This window comes from Podarcis pityusensis (genome assembly GCF_964106645.2).
Source record: "Podarcis pityusensis genome assembly, chromosome: 8".
Lineage (NCBI taxonomy): Eukaryota > Metazoa > Chordata > Lepidosauria > Squamata > Lacertidae > Podarcis > Podarcis pityusensis.
In genome coordinates, this window is record NC_138033.1 from 82,251,152 (window position 1) to 82,267,650 (window position 16,499).

Sequence of the window (16,499 nt, forward strand, 5' to 3'; positions counted from 1 at the left end):
ACTGGCTGCCTGGCATGTTCTTGATCAGCCTTCCCCAACCTGCTGCCCTCCAGATGTTTTGGACAAGAGCTCCCATCCTGGCTGGGACTGAAGGGAGTTATACTCCGTTACATCAGGAGGGCAGCAGGCTGGGGGAAGGCTGCCCTTGCATGTGCGCCGGTATTTTTAAAGCCAAGATAAGCCCATGCTTAGCCTGAGCCTTGGGGTATAGGGTAGAATCAGGCAGAGGCAAAGGAGCACGATTGTGCCGAGGAACAACAAGGCAATCAAGGCTGGTTGGCGGAATGAAAGACACACGTGGGTGCTGGCTGGCTGGCTAAGTCTACAGAAGACGTCAGGCAGGCAAAAAGAAGGAGGATTACAAACAGGCAAGCAAAGTAGATACAGCAAAGCAATGTTTGCCAAGAGGTCCATCTGCTCTGGGAAGTATGTAGAGCAGCCTGCTAAGCAGCCTCCCCTGCTTCCTTCTGGTGAGGTGCTCAAAAGCTGGGCTCAAGGAAGCTGATCCCAACTGCAGGCGTTTCAAGGGTCAACAGGGCAAGGTTGAATAACTTTCTTGACGCAGCAGAGTTAGCGAAGGGGAATTGAAGAAATAAAGAAATGCCTCTGAGTAACTCACCACGAGCACCCATGTGTGGGTTCGTCAGAAATCTGGGACCACCTCCAAAATTTCACCCACATTCCAGCAACGAGTAACAGTCTATGGGGGAAACCGTGAGACAGGAGCAGCCCCGACCCCGTAAGCTGGATATCATTGCCTGCTCCACTTCCAGATCTGAGTGGGGGGTTGATTTTCAGCTCAGCCCAGCCAGAACCACCACTAACATCAGTACGGGTGGAGAGCAATTTCATCAAGCTTCCTCCTGTGTGGAATCTTACTGCCATAAAGGCAGAACCAGAGCAAACCTCAGGTGTGGAGTGAGGGATTCTGGGGCATAAGACACACATGGGCACCACAATTTTAAGAAGGGTGATAAAGGGTCTGGAAACCAAGTCTTATGAGGAACGGTTCAGGGAGCTGGGTATGCTTAGCCTAGAACAGAACAGACTGAGAGGAGATATGATAGCCATCTTCAAATATCTAAAGGGCAGTCACATGGAAGATGGAGCAAGCTTGTCCCTTGCCAAAGTCACTGACAGATAAAAATGTCTTCATATTGTGCCCAACATCACCAAGGAAGTGAAATGCCCACAGGGTAATAGTTATATATATATATATATATATATATATATATATATATTTTATGCATTATGCTTTATTTTACATTGTAAGCCACGCTGGTTTTATTTGACATGGAAAATAGACAGAAAATTATTAGACAATTAGGAAATCACAGTGGCTCTAAATAAAACAGCAACCGTCCACATATATTTAATGGGGTGTGTTAAGGAGTGCTTCTTAGTGCTATAAATTGTTTTAGGATAACTGAGTGGGCAGGGGAAGAACACACAAGTGGAGCAACAGATCTATAGAACATTTTTCAAGAAGAGTGGACTATACCTCATTTCTAGCTTTAGGGCGATCGAGAAGGATCTTCAGTGCAAACCGTTCTTGAGACGATTTTTTCATGCAGACTCTGTCCAGATAGCAGCAAAATCATTTGGTTAGCGGGGAAGTTATAAAGAAGCTACCGACATATGAATGAATTCCTCATTTGAAGACAGAGAGAGAAAGAGAGAGAGAGTCTAAAGCCTTCCCAATCTAGACTCCTGCATTATTTCTACATTAATGTTTGGACATAGTGTGTTGGGAAACATCCCTTGAACAGGGCACAACATCCTGCCTGGAAGCCACGGCATCTCTCCACACCTGATGAACATAGGAAAAGTCATTTGATTGGTCAGAACCCAAATATAACCCCTGCCTGATCAGGCCCATTCATGCTTCCTAAAATGAAAAAGAGCTACTGGAGCCACAACTAGCTTACTTAAGTAGCTGGATTAAAAGGTGGTTTATGCTCCTACGCATGAGCACAAAAGCAGTCCAAAACAATTTGGAGGTGTGTGTGACCATGTCTGAAAGTCACATTTTGCTGTCATTAAACACATATGAGAATGGCATGTTACTGCATTTATTTTTTTTAAAAAAATTGTAAAGGAGTCCTGTGAACTGCTGGAGTTATGTATGTGCAAATTGAGGATGGGAACCTTATGCAATAGTGGGACAGAAGCCTAATAAATAAAAGCATTAAAGATGTGTTACAAAATAACTTTGTTCTGACACAAACCGAATAAGAAATGAGCGAAGGAATATCCATTTCTGCTCACAGCACAATTAAAGCATTCAGTATTTCATTATTATCCTGAGAGTTTAATCACAGCAACAAAATGCATCTTCTTACCTTACTGGACCACTGATACCAGCTCCCAGCTTCTGAGTCCAGTTAATATGGTATTCTTCTAAAATAGAAGTTTCCTGTTTCAAAAGGGAAAAGAAGAAACAAGGAACTACAGCATCATCTTTGGAGAGCTCAGGCAGAGCCCTATGTGATGCCAGCTGCAAATCCTATATAGTGTAATATAGTACCGAATAGTATTGTAATTATATAAAGAGCATATCCACAAATCTACAATACCAATTTGTTCTGTTCAGTTTATATGCTGGATCTTATTTAGCTGTAACTCTAGCATTTTGCTGTTTATGAGACATGTACAATAAATGTGGATATATAATAATTAATTGGGAAGGGGGAGGCAGCAGGAGAGAAGGGCAGCAACACAGGCAGGCAGCATTATGTCTTTTTGCTGCCAAGTGATGACCTTTGTCATGGACTGGTTGGATGCAGAGAAGTGGAAGGAAGGCCCAGCTGGGGAACAAAGCGCCCAGGGATTGGGGGTGGGACAACGAGTGGCCAGAGGGAGGTGGGAAGAGGAGGTGCCAGAAGCTGAAGAGGCAACTGGGAGAGTCTAGTTACAATTGGTCTGCCGTAGTCAAAACAAAATTTAAAAAATTCCTTCCAGTAGCACCTTAGAGACCAACTAAGTTTGTTATTGGTATGAGCTTTCGTGTGCATGCACACTTCTTCAGATACCAAGAGTTTGTGACAGAGAGAAGTCCAGAATCAGAAGCTGCAGCAGACGAGTGGGAGAAGGGAGGCCAAGATGAGTCAGGCTGGTGAAGAGTCACAGGTGTCTCCCCCTACTGCTGCAATAGCTCTCCTCCTCCCAAACCAGAAGAGGGCTGAAATGGGCGAAGCAGCAGCAGGCTTCACACAGGCACAGTTTCCGACTGCGTGGAAAAAGCCCTGGAGAGGAGACTTAAGATGGCTATGGGGAGGCAGGGGCTTTCGGTCTTGACAACTGATTCATGGGGTAAGTCCTACCGGGGATGTGCTCATTAGACCTGACATCAGCCAAGTTTGTACAGTTCATGTTTTTACTAAGACTTAATTCCAACTTTGAATGGTGTGATTGACAGCCAGCTTGCTCTTAGACACCTTTATACACTCACAGGCATTTTAGAATCTCTGGCATTTAGATCCTGATCTTCTGTTTCAGTTAGATGCCAATGCTGTTGTAGACCCCCTGGTCTTTAATACGTAACTTCTTTACATTTTTATTGATATTTTCTATTTCTAAAGCCATCCAACTACAATAGGTGTTGGGGAAATTTCACCCTCTGGATGTTGCTGAACTACAACTCCTATCAACCGTGGCAATTGGCAATGCTAACTGAGGTTGATGGGAGTTGCAGTTCAGCAACGTCTGGAGGGGCAAAGGTTAACCACACCTGGGACTATAAAGAGGGGTACAAATTTAGTGTATGTGTACAGCAACACCCACATATTCTTACCTCAATAAACATTTCCTTCCTGCTCCTCTACAGCAGTGATGGGCCCCCCCAGCTGTTTTTGGGACTACAATTCCCATCATCCCTGACCACTGGTCCTGTTAGCTAGGGATGATGCGAGTTGCAGTCCCAAAACAGCTGGAGGGCCAAGTTTGGCCATGCCTGCTCTACAGTCTCCCTTGTGCAGGCATACATGTGTATGTTATCGCAAGCATCTTGGGGCAGAGACTTCTCTCCCCATTGAACACTGAATACTTAATTAAATATGTTGAACCCAAATAATCAAACATTTTCCTATTTGCCCCTGCCTCCTCCCTCTGCTGTCTCCCCAATATCCAATTTTAGATCGTAAGCACTTGAGGCAGAGACCTGTCATCTTATATTGATGGAAATATATCTTGCATATAATAAATAGTTAAGAACATTGCCACGCTGCAGTTTGTGTGGCCACCCACAGGGGGCACTGCAAACTACAGTACAATGTCAAATTGGGCCCTCAGAGCTGCTGGGCCATCACTGCTGTTTCAAAGGGTGAGAAGGAGGGAACAAGAGATGAAGCAAACAAGTGGGCGGGTGGCCTGGGAGGTGGCCCAGACCTACAAGCACAGTGGTAGGTGGGGTTGGCAAGTGAAGCGAGCTGGGCCACAGACCCTAGTAAATTTACAAAATCAATAATAAGAATCATTGTTTGGGAATGCTGTGCATGTGAATGGAGCTATAATACTAACACCATAGTAACAAAGAAATGTTCTTTCATTCTCTGCTAAGTGCTGTGTATATATAAAGGGCTCTACACTACTACTACTACTACTCAGTGACAGAGTATGCAAAAAATCCTGGGTTCAATCCCTAGGATCTCAGATAGGGCTGGGAGACTCCTATCGGAGATCCTGGAGCATCACTGTCAGCTAGATGGACCACTGGTCAGATACGGTATAAGGCAGCTTCTTTTGCCTGAATTAATCCTCATATTCCTAACAGAGAACAAAACTTGTAAGCACTGGAACACATTTCTGCTTAATAATTCACTATTCTCTGAGTCACTGTACTCCACAAGCCCAGACCTGTGGGACATGTGACTTATTGGCCATGAATCATGGCAAGGGGGAGATCAACCTGGCCCCAACCATTCTCCAGTGAAGTAGCAGCTGCTTCAACACTTGCTTTCTTCTTTCCTCTGTACCCTTCTTTCGTTTTGCATTGTGTCCACTAAGATTGTAAGCCAGTGAGCAGTGACTGTCTCATATTTCTAAGTATAAGTATAGTGATTAGAAAACTCTAGCTGCTTTGTAGGTATTATATATGAATAATGGGTGCTCTGTCAAATGAAGTGAGACCCTTGAAGTCCCTTCTAACTCTACAATTCTACAGTTCTAAGTAACCATCAAGAAGAGGGTCTTTTTCATAGAGGCACCCTGGTTGTAGAACAAATTTCCCAGGAAAGCTAGTCTGAGAAAAGACCATAATTTCAGCACCAATGGAAAAGCATTCACTTTGCACAGGCTTTTAAAATAAAGTACAACATGTGGCCCTCCGTTTTTAAATCCATTTAACTTTGCAGCTGCAGAGTTTTGTTTTTGTTGTACCTGTGTCTATTTTTGATGCCTATTTGTGTTTAAGCTTACCTATTATAAGCCACCCAGGGAAATTTATGTCGCAAAGCAATCTACAAATGCCATTAAGTCAGTCTTCCCCCAGTGTATAGCCTCCAGGTGTAGTTGAGACTACAGCTCCCATCATTCCTGACCACTACTGCCCTGGCTTTATGAGAGCCCAACATCATCTGGTTAGAAGGGAAGGTTGCCATAAATAAATAAAAAATATAAGAGATGCACGATTGCCAAGGTCCAGGATAAGAACGTAAGAAAGAGCCTGCTGAATCAAGGCACAAGGAGCCCATCTAGCTCAGCATCCTGTTCCCATAGCAGCCAAACAGATGCCTATTGTGGGAAACCCGTAAGCAGGAGCCAAAACCAAGAGCCCTCTCGGCTCCTGTGGTTCCCAGCAACTGTTAATCCTGAGCATTTACTGCCTCTGACTGTGGAGGCAGAGCATAGTAGCCATCGACAGCCTAATAATAATAATAATAATTTATTATTTATACCCCGCCCATCTGGCTGGGTTATCTGCCACGGCTCCTTTTTTCAAGCCATCCAAGTTGATGGCCATCACTGGCTCCCGCGAGTTCCGCGGTTCAGCCAAGCGCTGCACGGACAAACACTTTCTCGTATCTGTTTTGAATCTGCCAAGAGGCCGGGGGTGCAGGCCCTGCTGCCGTCCGAACTCTGCACACGCTCAGAGGCACTGCGCCCAGGCTTCAACAATTAAGCGGCCTCCTCTTCCTCCTCGCCCACCCCTCCGCGCGGCGTCCATAAAGGCCGCCCCGCAGGCCCCGCTACCTTGATCATCTTGTCCGCGTCAGGCTCCTCCGACATCCTCCGCCGCTTCAGGCCCGGCGAGGGGAGCCTGTGGGGAAGGAGGGGGAGCGGGGCCGGGCTAGGCGGGGGGCCGCCCCTCCAAGTCGGTGTCGTCGGTGTCGTTGTTGTCGCCGCCCGCGCCGCTGCCGGCGCTGCTGCTGCCGCTGCCGCTGCCCCCTCCGCCACCGCCTCCTCCGCCGGGCTGCCGCCTCATCCCCACCCAGCCAGGGAAGGAAAGCGAAGAGGGCGCGAGAGGCCTTTCCTCACGGCCGGGAGGCTGAGGTAAATGAGGGGATGGAGGAAATTAGTGCCGCCGCCGCCGCCTTCTCCTCAGCTTTCCCTAATCCGGGCTCCGCCTCAGGCGCCGAGGCTCGACTCCGGCTAAGGAGCCACCAGCCATTGCCACCGCTTCGCCCCCGCCGAGGGCAGCCGCGCCTGATCTGCCGAGCAACTCCAGCGGGGTCGCGTTCGGAGCCGGGGCCTGCCTAGCTCCCTCTCTCTCCCGCCGTCTCGCTCGCGCGAGCAGCGATCCCAAACGGGCCTCTTTCGCGGCGGGGGGAAACTTATCAGGCGAGTGAAATAGGCAGCGTCAAGCATCACGAGCTGCACATCAGCGACGCGACGTCGCAGGTGAAAGGCCCTTCCGCCTTTCTTCACAGATGTTTTTAGAGTGTGTGGGTTTTTTTATTATTATTATGGCCCGGGGACCTTCCTCTCTTTCGCGTCGCTTTTTGATGGCGCTTCGGTGCAGGGTTACCTGAGGGTAGGAATAAAAGCGGGGAGGGAATTTGATGCCGGCAGAGGGGAGGGATTTCCTAGGCACGACTTCGCCCCGCCCCCTTTCGAACACGCCCCTTTGTGGGTTGACGGGGCGGTTTGGGTCACTCGCCGCTTTTCGAGGCGAAGTCTCGCGATGTTTGGAGATCGTCAAGCTCCCGGAGAGAAGCGAAGAAAGAAGGAAGCGAGGCTGGTGGCCATTTTGGCTGCGGAGCTCTATCCGTAGTTAAAACCTATGTAAAATAATCAAATGTAACCCCGCTGTTCTTAACCATACTGAAGGGACAGAATACCCAAATCCTATCTGTGAAATCACCCCAGGCTTCAATAATCAACCAGGCCTCAAAACTGCCCAAAACTCCTTTTGTCTTCTAAAAAAATCCAAAACAGCTTTTCTCTGCTCTTCTCACAAGATGCTGTGGCAAAAGGCAAAATGTTACTTTTAAAGGCTGATGAATAGGCTCTGTTCATAGCAGGCCTGGGAAATGAATCTTATCTCATTCAGTTGCAACTTCTTGGACATGCTGAACTGCTCTCATTCCCCTTTCCTGCCAAGAGTCCCAATAGTCCCAAGACAGCTTTCTGTTCATGCTCAGAGGAACTCATGGGGCAGGACTCCTGGAAAAGGAGCAGAAAGGAGGAGGGAACTGGAAAGGGGTATACATGCTTGTGCACATGACTGTGAACTTCGTGCATGCTTTTTGTGAACTATCACACTTGTTCCTTCTACCAGTTCATGGATGGTAGAAATAAAAGCCTTTTCTCCGAAACTATTCCTTGAGTGTCTGTTGACTCCCATTTTCCCTTTCCCGGGCGCAATATTTTTCCCACCCGAGGGCAAAGCCTCATAAGGCTACATTTCTATACACACGCACCCACAATGACATAATAAAAACATTGTTTTTGAGCACTTCTTTACACGAACATAACCGTGTATCATTTCCTTTCACACGTTTGTGCCTGTGGATTGCAGCATTTTAACTACCCCTGTATCAGTGAATAGGTACCAAATAAAAAAGGGTTTTATCCTCAGTAAAGGGTGGGGGAGATAAGAAATGCCAGTGTTTGTCCTCTGGATTTTTTTCAGACTGCTTTGAGGCACGTTTGGCTTCCACAGTGTGGGGGGAGACTTCTGGTGCCAATTTTAAGGGAGAAAAGTTAAAAGCCCAATGGGCTGTGGTAGGCTCTTAGGTACCAACTTTCAGGTCTCTAACGTCATTTGTTTATTTAAGCATATTACCAAACTACCTGGTGGTGCATTCAACATACATAAGCAGCAAAAGTACTTTTAATTTTGATACCATCTCAGGAAGTGAGGCCCAAATTCTCTGCGCATACAAAAAAAGGATAAAGGATTTCCTTGCAAAACTGTGTTCCACACCTTTACCTGCATATAAAATACAAATAAGACCAGCACCAAAATGCTGTAGTGTGCAGTGCTCCTGTTGAGCCAGCCATGACCTTTATGGCAATATGCCATTTTATTCCCCTCCCAGATTCTGTTACTTCTTCTCCCAGTTCAGCATCATGTAGCCAGTCATACTTTTTGCTCTGTCCCCATTTGGCCAAGCTGTGTGTTGTCCCTATGGTTCACTTCCTGAAAGTATTTATTTCCCCCCATACTTCTGCAAACCTTGATGATGCCCCAACCCTGGTGCTAGCTCCTTTTTGTAGGTGATGGAGTTTTAGCTATGCAAGTTTAAGCAGCTAGAGAATGAGTTCAAGCTAAAGGCAAAAGTGCTCAAGGTAAAATGTATGTGACTATTACCCTTGGACATTACGCTGCATTCCAGCCATGCATGTCAGTGGTTTCTTTTATCTCTCTTCCACCTCCTCCATCCATGCAAAGAAGCAAAAGGGATCGGCGCACCAGGAAAGGACACATCCAGCCACACAAAAGCACTCAAGGAGCCTGATGGGAGTCCTGAGGGCCATGTAGAGAGGCTGGGAGGGCCACGTTCAGTCCCTGAACCTGATGTTCCTCACCTCGATATAAAGGATATGAAACATGCTGCCACATAATGTGGCAACACAGATTATTTTGCTCTGTGAATTTGTTTAATCGGTGGATATATGAAACTTTGCATTGCTGGCATGCCTGGCTTGCGGACTTCCAGGAAGCCATAGGATCGGCTAACGGTGGTTCTTGAAGTCTTGTGTGCAGAAGCCAACGCCTCTTGCTGCTAAATTACACACTCACTTTAATAATGTCCCTCTCAGCCAATTGCATTCTGTATGGGAAAGACTGTCAGTCACCATATTGTCTACACAACAATCTCCCTACTTTCAAAGCGTTCAGAGTATTAAAATTAAGGTTCCTTGGTTGCAGATGACTTGCAGCAGGTCCTATATCCATGGACAGTTGGATATATCCTATATCCATGGACAGTTGACAACCCAAAATAAACCAAATCCCGAAGAAAGTGGCTGCTGAGAGAGCATGGAATTTGAACCCTATGTTTTTCACTTGACTAGTGAAGAACTCTAAGGCTGCATTCACACCAGGCATTGAAAGTACTATGATACCACCTTAAACTCATGGTTTCCCCCAAAGAATCCTGGGAGTTGAGTTGCCATTTTTTAAGGGTGCTGCGAATTGTTAGGAGATCCCCTATCACCCCCTCCATGTAGTTAGAATTCTCAGAGTGGTTTAAACGGGGGACTCTGGGAACTGTAGCTCTCTGGGGGGGATAGGGTTGTCCTAAAACTCTCAGCACCCATCACAAACTACAGCTCCCATAATTCTTTAGGGAAAGGCATGACTATTTATAGTAGTAGCATGGTGCTTTAAATGTATGGTTTGAATGTGGCTCAAAACACTCATCCATCTTTCTTGTTTCTATTGTAATCACTAGAAAAAGTCTTGGCATGTTGAGAATTCAAAAGAAGAAGAAGAAAACCACCAAAGAGCGTCCCTTCCTCTATTATACAAATCCTTTTCTCTCTATTTCATCTTACCCCATTTGCACGAAGAGAAAAGGGTAACCGTTTTAACCAAAAATGGTCAGCAACTGAACAAATGCATGTCAACTATGAAATTTTCTTTATGTATTTGATAGAAGATCAGGGGGGGAAATCACAGCCTGCGCTGGCTTCACAGCATTGATTGTCAAAATAAGCAGACAGTTTTAGAGCTCTCGTATATAAAAGGGGCAGTTTCTGTTTAGGTTACACATTGAGAAAGGACGGAAGTTCTCATTACTTAGATATTTGCTCCTATAAACAAACCTCAAGATACGTTCCAGATTACCATAAATGGGTACCATATAATCAGTTTGAAAAACCAGTTTGAGAAATTATTCTTAAAGTTCAAATGGATATCTGCATCCATTAGTGTAACATTAAGATATAGGGGTGCCTGGTACAGAAAAAAAGTGAAGTAAAATATAAGCAGGTAAATAAAGATTTTTCTTAAAATATATGAAATAAATGATCTTAGGTTGCTTGTAGAGGTGAAGGCTTTCTTCATGAAGGAGGTTCCTCTACTTCAATCCTGCTTAAATGCTGCTATCAAGAGGAATGGCAGCTTATACCGACGGTTTCAGATATACAGCTGATGTCCTTTAAGAATTCTTCTGTGGAACTTTGATGGTTACCTAGAAAGAATATGGTTCATTAGACTTGGCCAACTTTGCATCTCTCACTCTACAAGACAATCAGTCCCAAGATGACACCCATGTCAACCCTGTTAATGCAATTCAGTTTCAAACAGTTTAGCAGAAACTTAGGAAGCTGTTAGGACCTTTTGCATGCACAGCACATCCTCTACCATTGAGCTTCAGCCCTTCCTCAAAACAGGATGCAGTCTACATAATATTGTGCTGGATTAATCAAACCCTACAGTTTCCCATTTACAACAGAATTGGCTGGAGGCTTCCACTAGCATTGGACAGAGCAATACTCAAATTTCACTGCTTTCAAGACTATAGCCCGGTGCCTGATCCACTTGGCTTATTGAAGTAGCACTGTATACGTCTCCTAATTCTGTTGCTCAAGTTGTGGGATACTGGGACAACTGCTTGCCACTTCAACTCTTTAAATTGACTCAAAGGTGGGTATCAATTCTTCAAAAGTAGAAGAATTCCAGTGCTTTCTTTACATAATAAGAAATGCTTCCATGCAGGTACTTAAAAGGTGCCTAAACATTTTCGTTATGATCCAAGGTAGGAATTCTACGATAACCTAGCATACCAAAGCATTAGCTCAATGTTACCCTACAAACAACACTTAAAGACAGTAATGTTTGGAGCCTATTTGTTCAAGAGGTACTGCTCTTGTCCTGTCCAGTTGTAATTTTACTTGCATACAGATGCAGCCACCATTAGGTATGGAAGCCCAGTTTTCTGTTCACAACTAAAAGGTTGCCATCAGCAAAAAATGATTTATTGAAAATAGGAACACGGTTTAGACATATTGCCAAGCCATGATTTGTCATGAGGCCTGACCCAACACCATCTGAACCACAATGGCCACCATACCATAATCTGCTGTTAGGTTTTGAAGGTAGCTTGCCACCTAGGTCAGGCAAACAGTGGTTTAGTGTTATGCCTGAACTATGGTTTGGGAATTCCTCTCCCCTTTGAGTATGTCATCAAGGGATTCTCTGGGAATATTGGGAAAGAAGATCAGACAAACCATGGTTTGCAGTCTAAGCCAGAGTTAGTGAAAGACATGCTTTCATGTTATGTCTACAAAACCAGTGTTCGGTGGACTAAGGAGAGCAACATTTGACAATTCTTTATTCCGCTCTGTACAAAGTGAAATACCGTCAATTCTCCCATAAGCAAGACAAGTTTTATTTACTACTTGGAAGTCCTTGCCATTCTCTACTGGAAGATGCAAAATAAAAGCTTCAGTTTTCAAAATACTTAAAAACCAAACTAGGATGAGAGTTTCAGATCCTCACCGTTTTTACTTCCATGTATGGCGTGAGACCATATTCTCCCCCTTCCCGTCCTTGTCCAGATGCTTTGTACCCACCAAATGGTGTCTGGCTGCCAAACACGTTGTAGCAGTTAATCCTGCAGGAGACATTGGGGGTTAGGAGTTATTTCTGGAGCATTTAGATAACAGAAGACTACAGTGGTACCTCGGCTTAAGAACTTAATTCATTCTGGAGGTCCGTTCTTAATCTGAAACTGTTCTTAACCTAAGATACTGAAGCAAAGTTCTTAACCTGAGGTACTATTTCTGGGTTAGCGGAGGCTGTAACCTGAAGCATCTGTAACCTGAATCTTCTGTAACCTGAGGTACCACTGTACAGTGGTGCCTCGCAAGACGAATGCCTCGCAAGACGAAAACCACGCAAGACGAAAGAGTTTTCCGTTTTTTGAGTCGTTCCGCAAGACGAATTTCCCTATGGGCTTGCTTCGCAAGACGAAATGTCTTGCGAGTTCTTGTGAGTTTGTTTCCTTTTTCTTAAAGCCGCTAAGCCGTTAATAGCCGCTAAGCCGCTAATAGCCGTGCTTCGCAAGACAAAAAAACCGCAAGACGAAGAGACTCGCGGAACGGTTTAATTTCATCTTGCGAGGCACCACTGTAATCTCATTTCTTGTCCCCCTGATACCAAGTCTAACACTGCAGGCCTTGTCCAAGGCACCTATAAATTTGGAGAACAGGCACTAATTTGTTTGTGAGGTTTGAATACAGAAGATGAGATGTAAACTTCCAGCATTTCACATTTGAGGAGGAGAGGAAGGGAACTTTTGTTAAACCGGCAGACTCATGAACAGAGTAATAAAGGAAGTAATACTTTCACTGCCTGTTATTTCTCCATTTGATAAATGTAACCAATGACAAAAAGAATGGATACTGAAACGTAAAATTCTGAATTGTTACTGGTTTAAATATTTGCCTGTGTTCACCAATCTAAACATCACAATGCAATCGCACATCATAATGTAAATGTAATTACTCTGACATTCATCCTCTCTCATATATCTCAGTTTACAAGTTAAAAATGACATTATTTTGATTGTTTTATTTAATTGTTTAATTAAGTTATATGCTTATATGCAACAAAATGTGTACATTTATGCAAATGTATTTATATTTTTTGATTTTATTTTTTACTTTTTTAAAATAAAAAAAACAAAGGAAATAATACAGCCTCGTGTCCATGTGGGTTCTCACTCATCTGACATTTCTGGTCAGCCACAAAGACTAGGAAATTGTTTCCCAAAAAAAGGGTAGAAAAGTTAAACCAGCTAGGAAGTTAAATTCTGAAGAATGTCATACAGTTGGCAATACATAACAGTTTCGAAAGTTCGTTGAAAAGAGGAACATAGAAAGCTAATTCATAGCCCCTTGGTGCCTCTAGCTCAGGAATAGCCAAACTCGGCCCTCCAGATGTTTTTGGCCTACAACTCCCATGATCCCTAGCTAGCAGGACCAGTGGTCAGGGATGATGGGAACTGTAGTCTCAAAACATCTGGAGGGCCGAGTTTGCCTATGCCTGCTCTAGCTCAATATTGTTACCATGACTGACAGCGGTTCTCCAGGATTTCAAGTCAGGAGCTCCTGGCATACCAGAAGATGCCAGGGACAGAACCTATAACCTTCTGCCTGCCAAGCAGGTGCTCCTCCTACAGCATTTCCTAAAGCATTTGGTGACTGCTCCCCAACGTTTAGCCTCTTACCAGACGGTTCCAGCACGCAGACCCTGGGAAATGTAATTTGCTTTGTCAATGTCCTTGGTGAAAACTGCTGCCGCGAGGCCATATTTGGTGTCGTTTGCTCTGTGGATGACTTCCTCTATGGTTTTAAATTTCAGTATCTGCATAACTGGCCCAAATATCTGTAAGACAGAGCAGGATGCATATGGAAACAGATAGGTTTGGCAGACAGGATCTTATAAATCCCTAAGCAACTTGGGACCTGGTTACCTGAAGGAATGCCCTCCCTCATATAGTCCTGCCTGGTTGTAGGGATTAGGAGGAGGAGGAGGAGGAGGAGGAGGAGGAGGAGAAGAAGAAGAAGAAGAAGAAGAAGAGGAGGAGGAGGAGGAGGAGGAGGAGGAGTTTGGATTTGATATCCCGCTTTATCACTACCCTAAGTAGTCTCAAAGCGGCTAACAACCTTCTTTCCCTTCCTCCCCCACAACAAACACTCTGTGAGGTGAGTGAGGCTGAGAGACTTCAGAGAAGTGTGACTAGCCCAAGGCATAGCTGTCAACCTTCCCTTTTTTTGTGGGAAATTCCCTTATTCCAGTGCCGTTTCCCGCTGCTATCCTGGATTGTTATATATCCCATACACTGTCCCCGGGACAGGTGAGGCTGTTGATCCCTTATTTTCGAGGTTGCTGATCCCTTATTTTCAAATCTGAAAGTTAACAGCTATGGCCCAAGGTCACCCAGCAGCTGCATGTGGAGGAGCGGGGAAGCGAACCCGGTTCACCAGATTACGAGTCCATAGCTCTTAGCCACTACACCATGCTGGCCATCTGGTAGCAAGCAGGGGAAAGGCCTTTTCTGTCCTTGCACCCAGCATATAGAATCATCTCCCCCCCACAAAAAAAGGCAAGTACAAACTCTGCAGTTTTTTGTGCCTCCTATTCACTCCGGCCTTTGCTGGTCATTGATACCAATCAAACCACTGAGAAGTGTCTGAGACTGTACTAAATGATTCAATTGCATTTTAATAGATTGTTCTTGTTCTTACAGTACTGATATTTGTGTTGGCATTTGTGTTGTAAACAGTCTTGGGATTAGAAATATCTTATTTTATTATCTCCACAAGATTTATATACTGCTTGATTAGACTAAAACCCCAAAGTTGCTTACAAAGCAAATAAAACAATGACATTTTCAGTAAAAACCAAAAGTGCAACTTGCATTCTCTGCGCTAACAGCACTCAAAGTGAGACGGGGCGCTACAACAAAAATCATAACAGGTAATTTTAAGTAAATCATAAGTGAATGTACAGATAAAAGAGGATGGTTGGTCGGTTCTGGAGGCCACCATGGTAGCTCTGAGTCACAGACCAATACAGCAGGAGAGAAAAAGAGAGGGATCGCGTAGACCCCTCTAACCACAGCACTGTTATTCAGAGACTAACAAGTACAGGAAAACATTTTGCTGCTGACCTCCTCTTTTGCAATGGTCATGTTGTCCTGCACATCTCCAAAGATGGTTGGCTGGATAAAATAACCTCTGTCTGCAGCTGGACTGCCACCACAGAGCAATTTGGCACCTTCCTTTTGCCCAGTACCAATGTATCCAAGGATCTTCTTATACTGAGTCTCATCCACCTAGAAGACAAAAAAGCATAGTATGGCAAGTCAGTTCAATCCTTCTCAGAATACAGAAAAATAAACTTTTAACACAACATCATGTGTACATGCCCATACGCAAACAGCGATTCTACAGGCAGAATGAAAGACATCAACTTTTTGTTGATGAGGTTATGAATATCCTCTGACAATGTCATCTGTCAGGGCTGGGGAAGCCATGGTGCTCTCATTGTACGCATTCCTTGATCCTTGATTAAGCCGGCTGGGGCTGACGAGAGTTGAGAGACCAATAACATCTGGAAGGGACTGCCAGATCCCCATCCCTATTTTAAATCAACTGCCTTTGGGATTGGGTAGACAACAAGCTTTAAAATATTTTATTTGTTGAATATACACGTTGACAATTCCCATCATCCCTAGCTAGCAAGGCCAGTGGTCAGGGATGATGGGAATTGTAGTCCCAAAACAGCTGGAGACCCAAGTTTGGGAAACATTGCTCTAGATCAGTGGTTTTCAACCAGTGAGCCGTGGCCCCCTGGGGAGCCTTACGTTGTGGGTGGACTGTGTCCCTTCGCCCCCAGTCTCTTGGCTACAGCAAATGCTTTCCCCCCCCTCTCTCTCCTTTCCTTTCCTCCCCATCCTTGCCTCCAGATTGGCTGTGAACACACATGTGGAGCCATCATTTGCGTTATCATGGTAATAATAGCCATCTGGGGAGTATTAAAAATGAATTAAATATACATAAACTGAAAGCTCTTTTGGGGGCCATTTGCCAGGGCGAAATTCCTTCCGGTCTAGGATGTCTCACAGTTCTTCCAATCCAGAATGTGTTTTATAAGGGCAAACTGGAATCTCTGTGCTCTCACCTGAGGGCCCTGCTCCGTTTTGTGGTCAAATGGGTTTCCAACCACTCTGGATTTGGCCCTCTCCACACTCCGCTCCACAAACTCGTGATATATATCTTCTTGGACGTACGTGCGGGACCCAGCACAACAGCACTGCCCTTGGTTGAAGAACAAGGCAGAATGAGCCTGCTCAACAGCCCAGTCCACTGGAGGAGAGAAGGAAGCCACAAGTCAGGAGATCTGGAAAGATATTATCTCAGCCTTCAAGAGCATTAAGAATTACCAACACATCACCCCAGCTAAGATATGTTGCATGAATCCACCGTGGGGTGGCCCTGTTCTGTGGTACATGTGTAATAATAGGTCAGAATGTTTCAGGAGACTGCAGCCACTGTTAACCAGGTTATTTGTCTTGTCCCTTCTCTCGTTATCTCCTGAA

The 16,499-nt window shown here is 44.9% G+C and overlaps 2 protein-coding genes across 4 annotated transcripts in view; both read right to left on the reverse strand.

Annotated features, from left to right (window-relative positions):
- The window catches only part of MAPKAPK5 (MAPK activated protein kinase 5), a 29,528-nt gene extending 23,195 nt beyond the window's left edge, over positions 1-6,333 (reverse strand). Inside the window, exons 1-3 of one of the 3 annotated variants that reach the window (XM_081017444.1) lie at positions 6,190-6,333; positions 2,343-2,416; positions 1,502-1,577 (exon numbers count right to left, since the gene is read on the reverse strand). In XM_081017444.1, coding sequence (XP_080873570.1) covers positions 1,502-1,577; positions 2,343-2,416; positions 6,190-6,225 — 186 coding nt within the window. In that variant the 5' untranslated portion in view covers positions 6,226-6,333. The remainder of the gene's footprint in view (positions 1-1,501; positions 1,578-2,342; positions 2,417-6,189) is intronic. The other 2 variants (XM_081017443.1, XM_081017445.1) reach the window with 2 other exon arrangements.
- Positions 6,334-10,010: 3,677 nt separating this feature from the next.
- The window catches only part of ALDH2 (aldehyde dehydrogenase 2 family member), a 32,714-nt gene continuing 26,225 nt past the window's right edge, over positions 10,011-16,499 (reverse strand). Inside the window, exons 9-13 of the mRNA XM_081017438.1 lie at positions 16,082-16,266; positions 15,069-15,233; positions 13,623-13,780; positions 11,891-12,005; positions 10,011-10,580 (exon numbers count right to left, since the gene is read on the reverse strand). Of these exons, the coding sequence (XP_080873564.1) occupies positions 10,548-10,580; positions 11,891-12,005; positions 13,623-13,780; positions 15,069-15,233; positions 16,082-16,266 (656 nt within the window). The 3' untranslated portion in view covers positions 10,011-10,547. The remainder of the gene's footprint in view (positions 10,581-11,890; positions 12,006-13,622; positions 13,781-15,068; positions 15,234-16,081; positions 16,267-16,499) is intronic.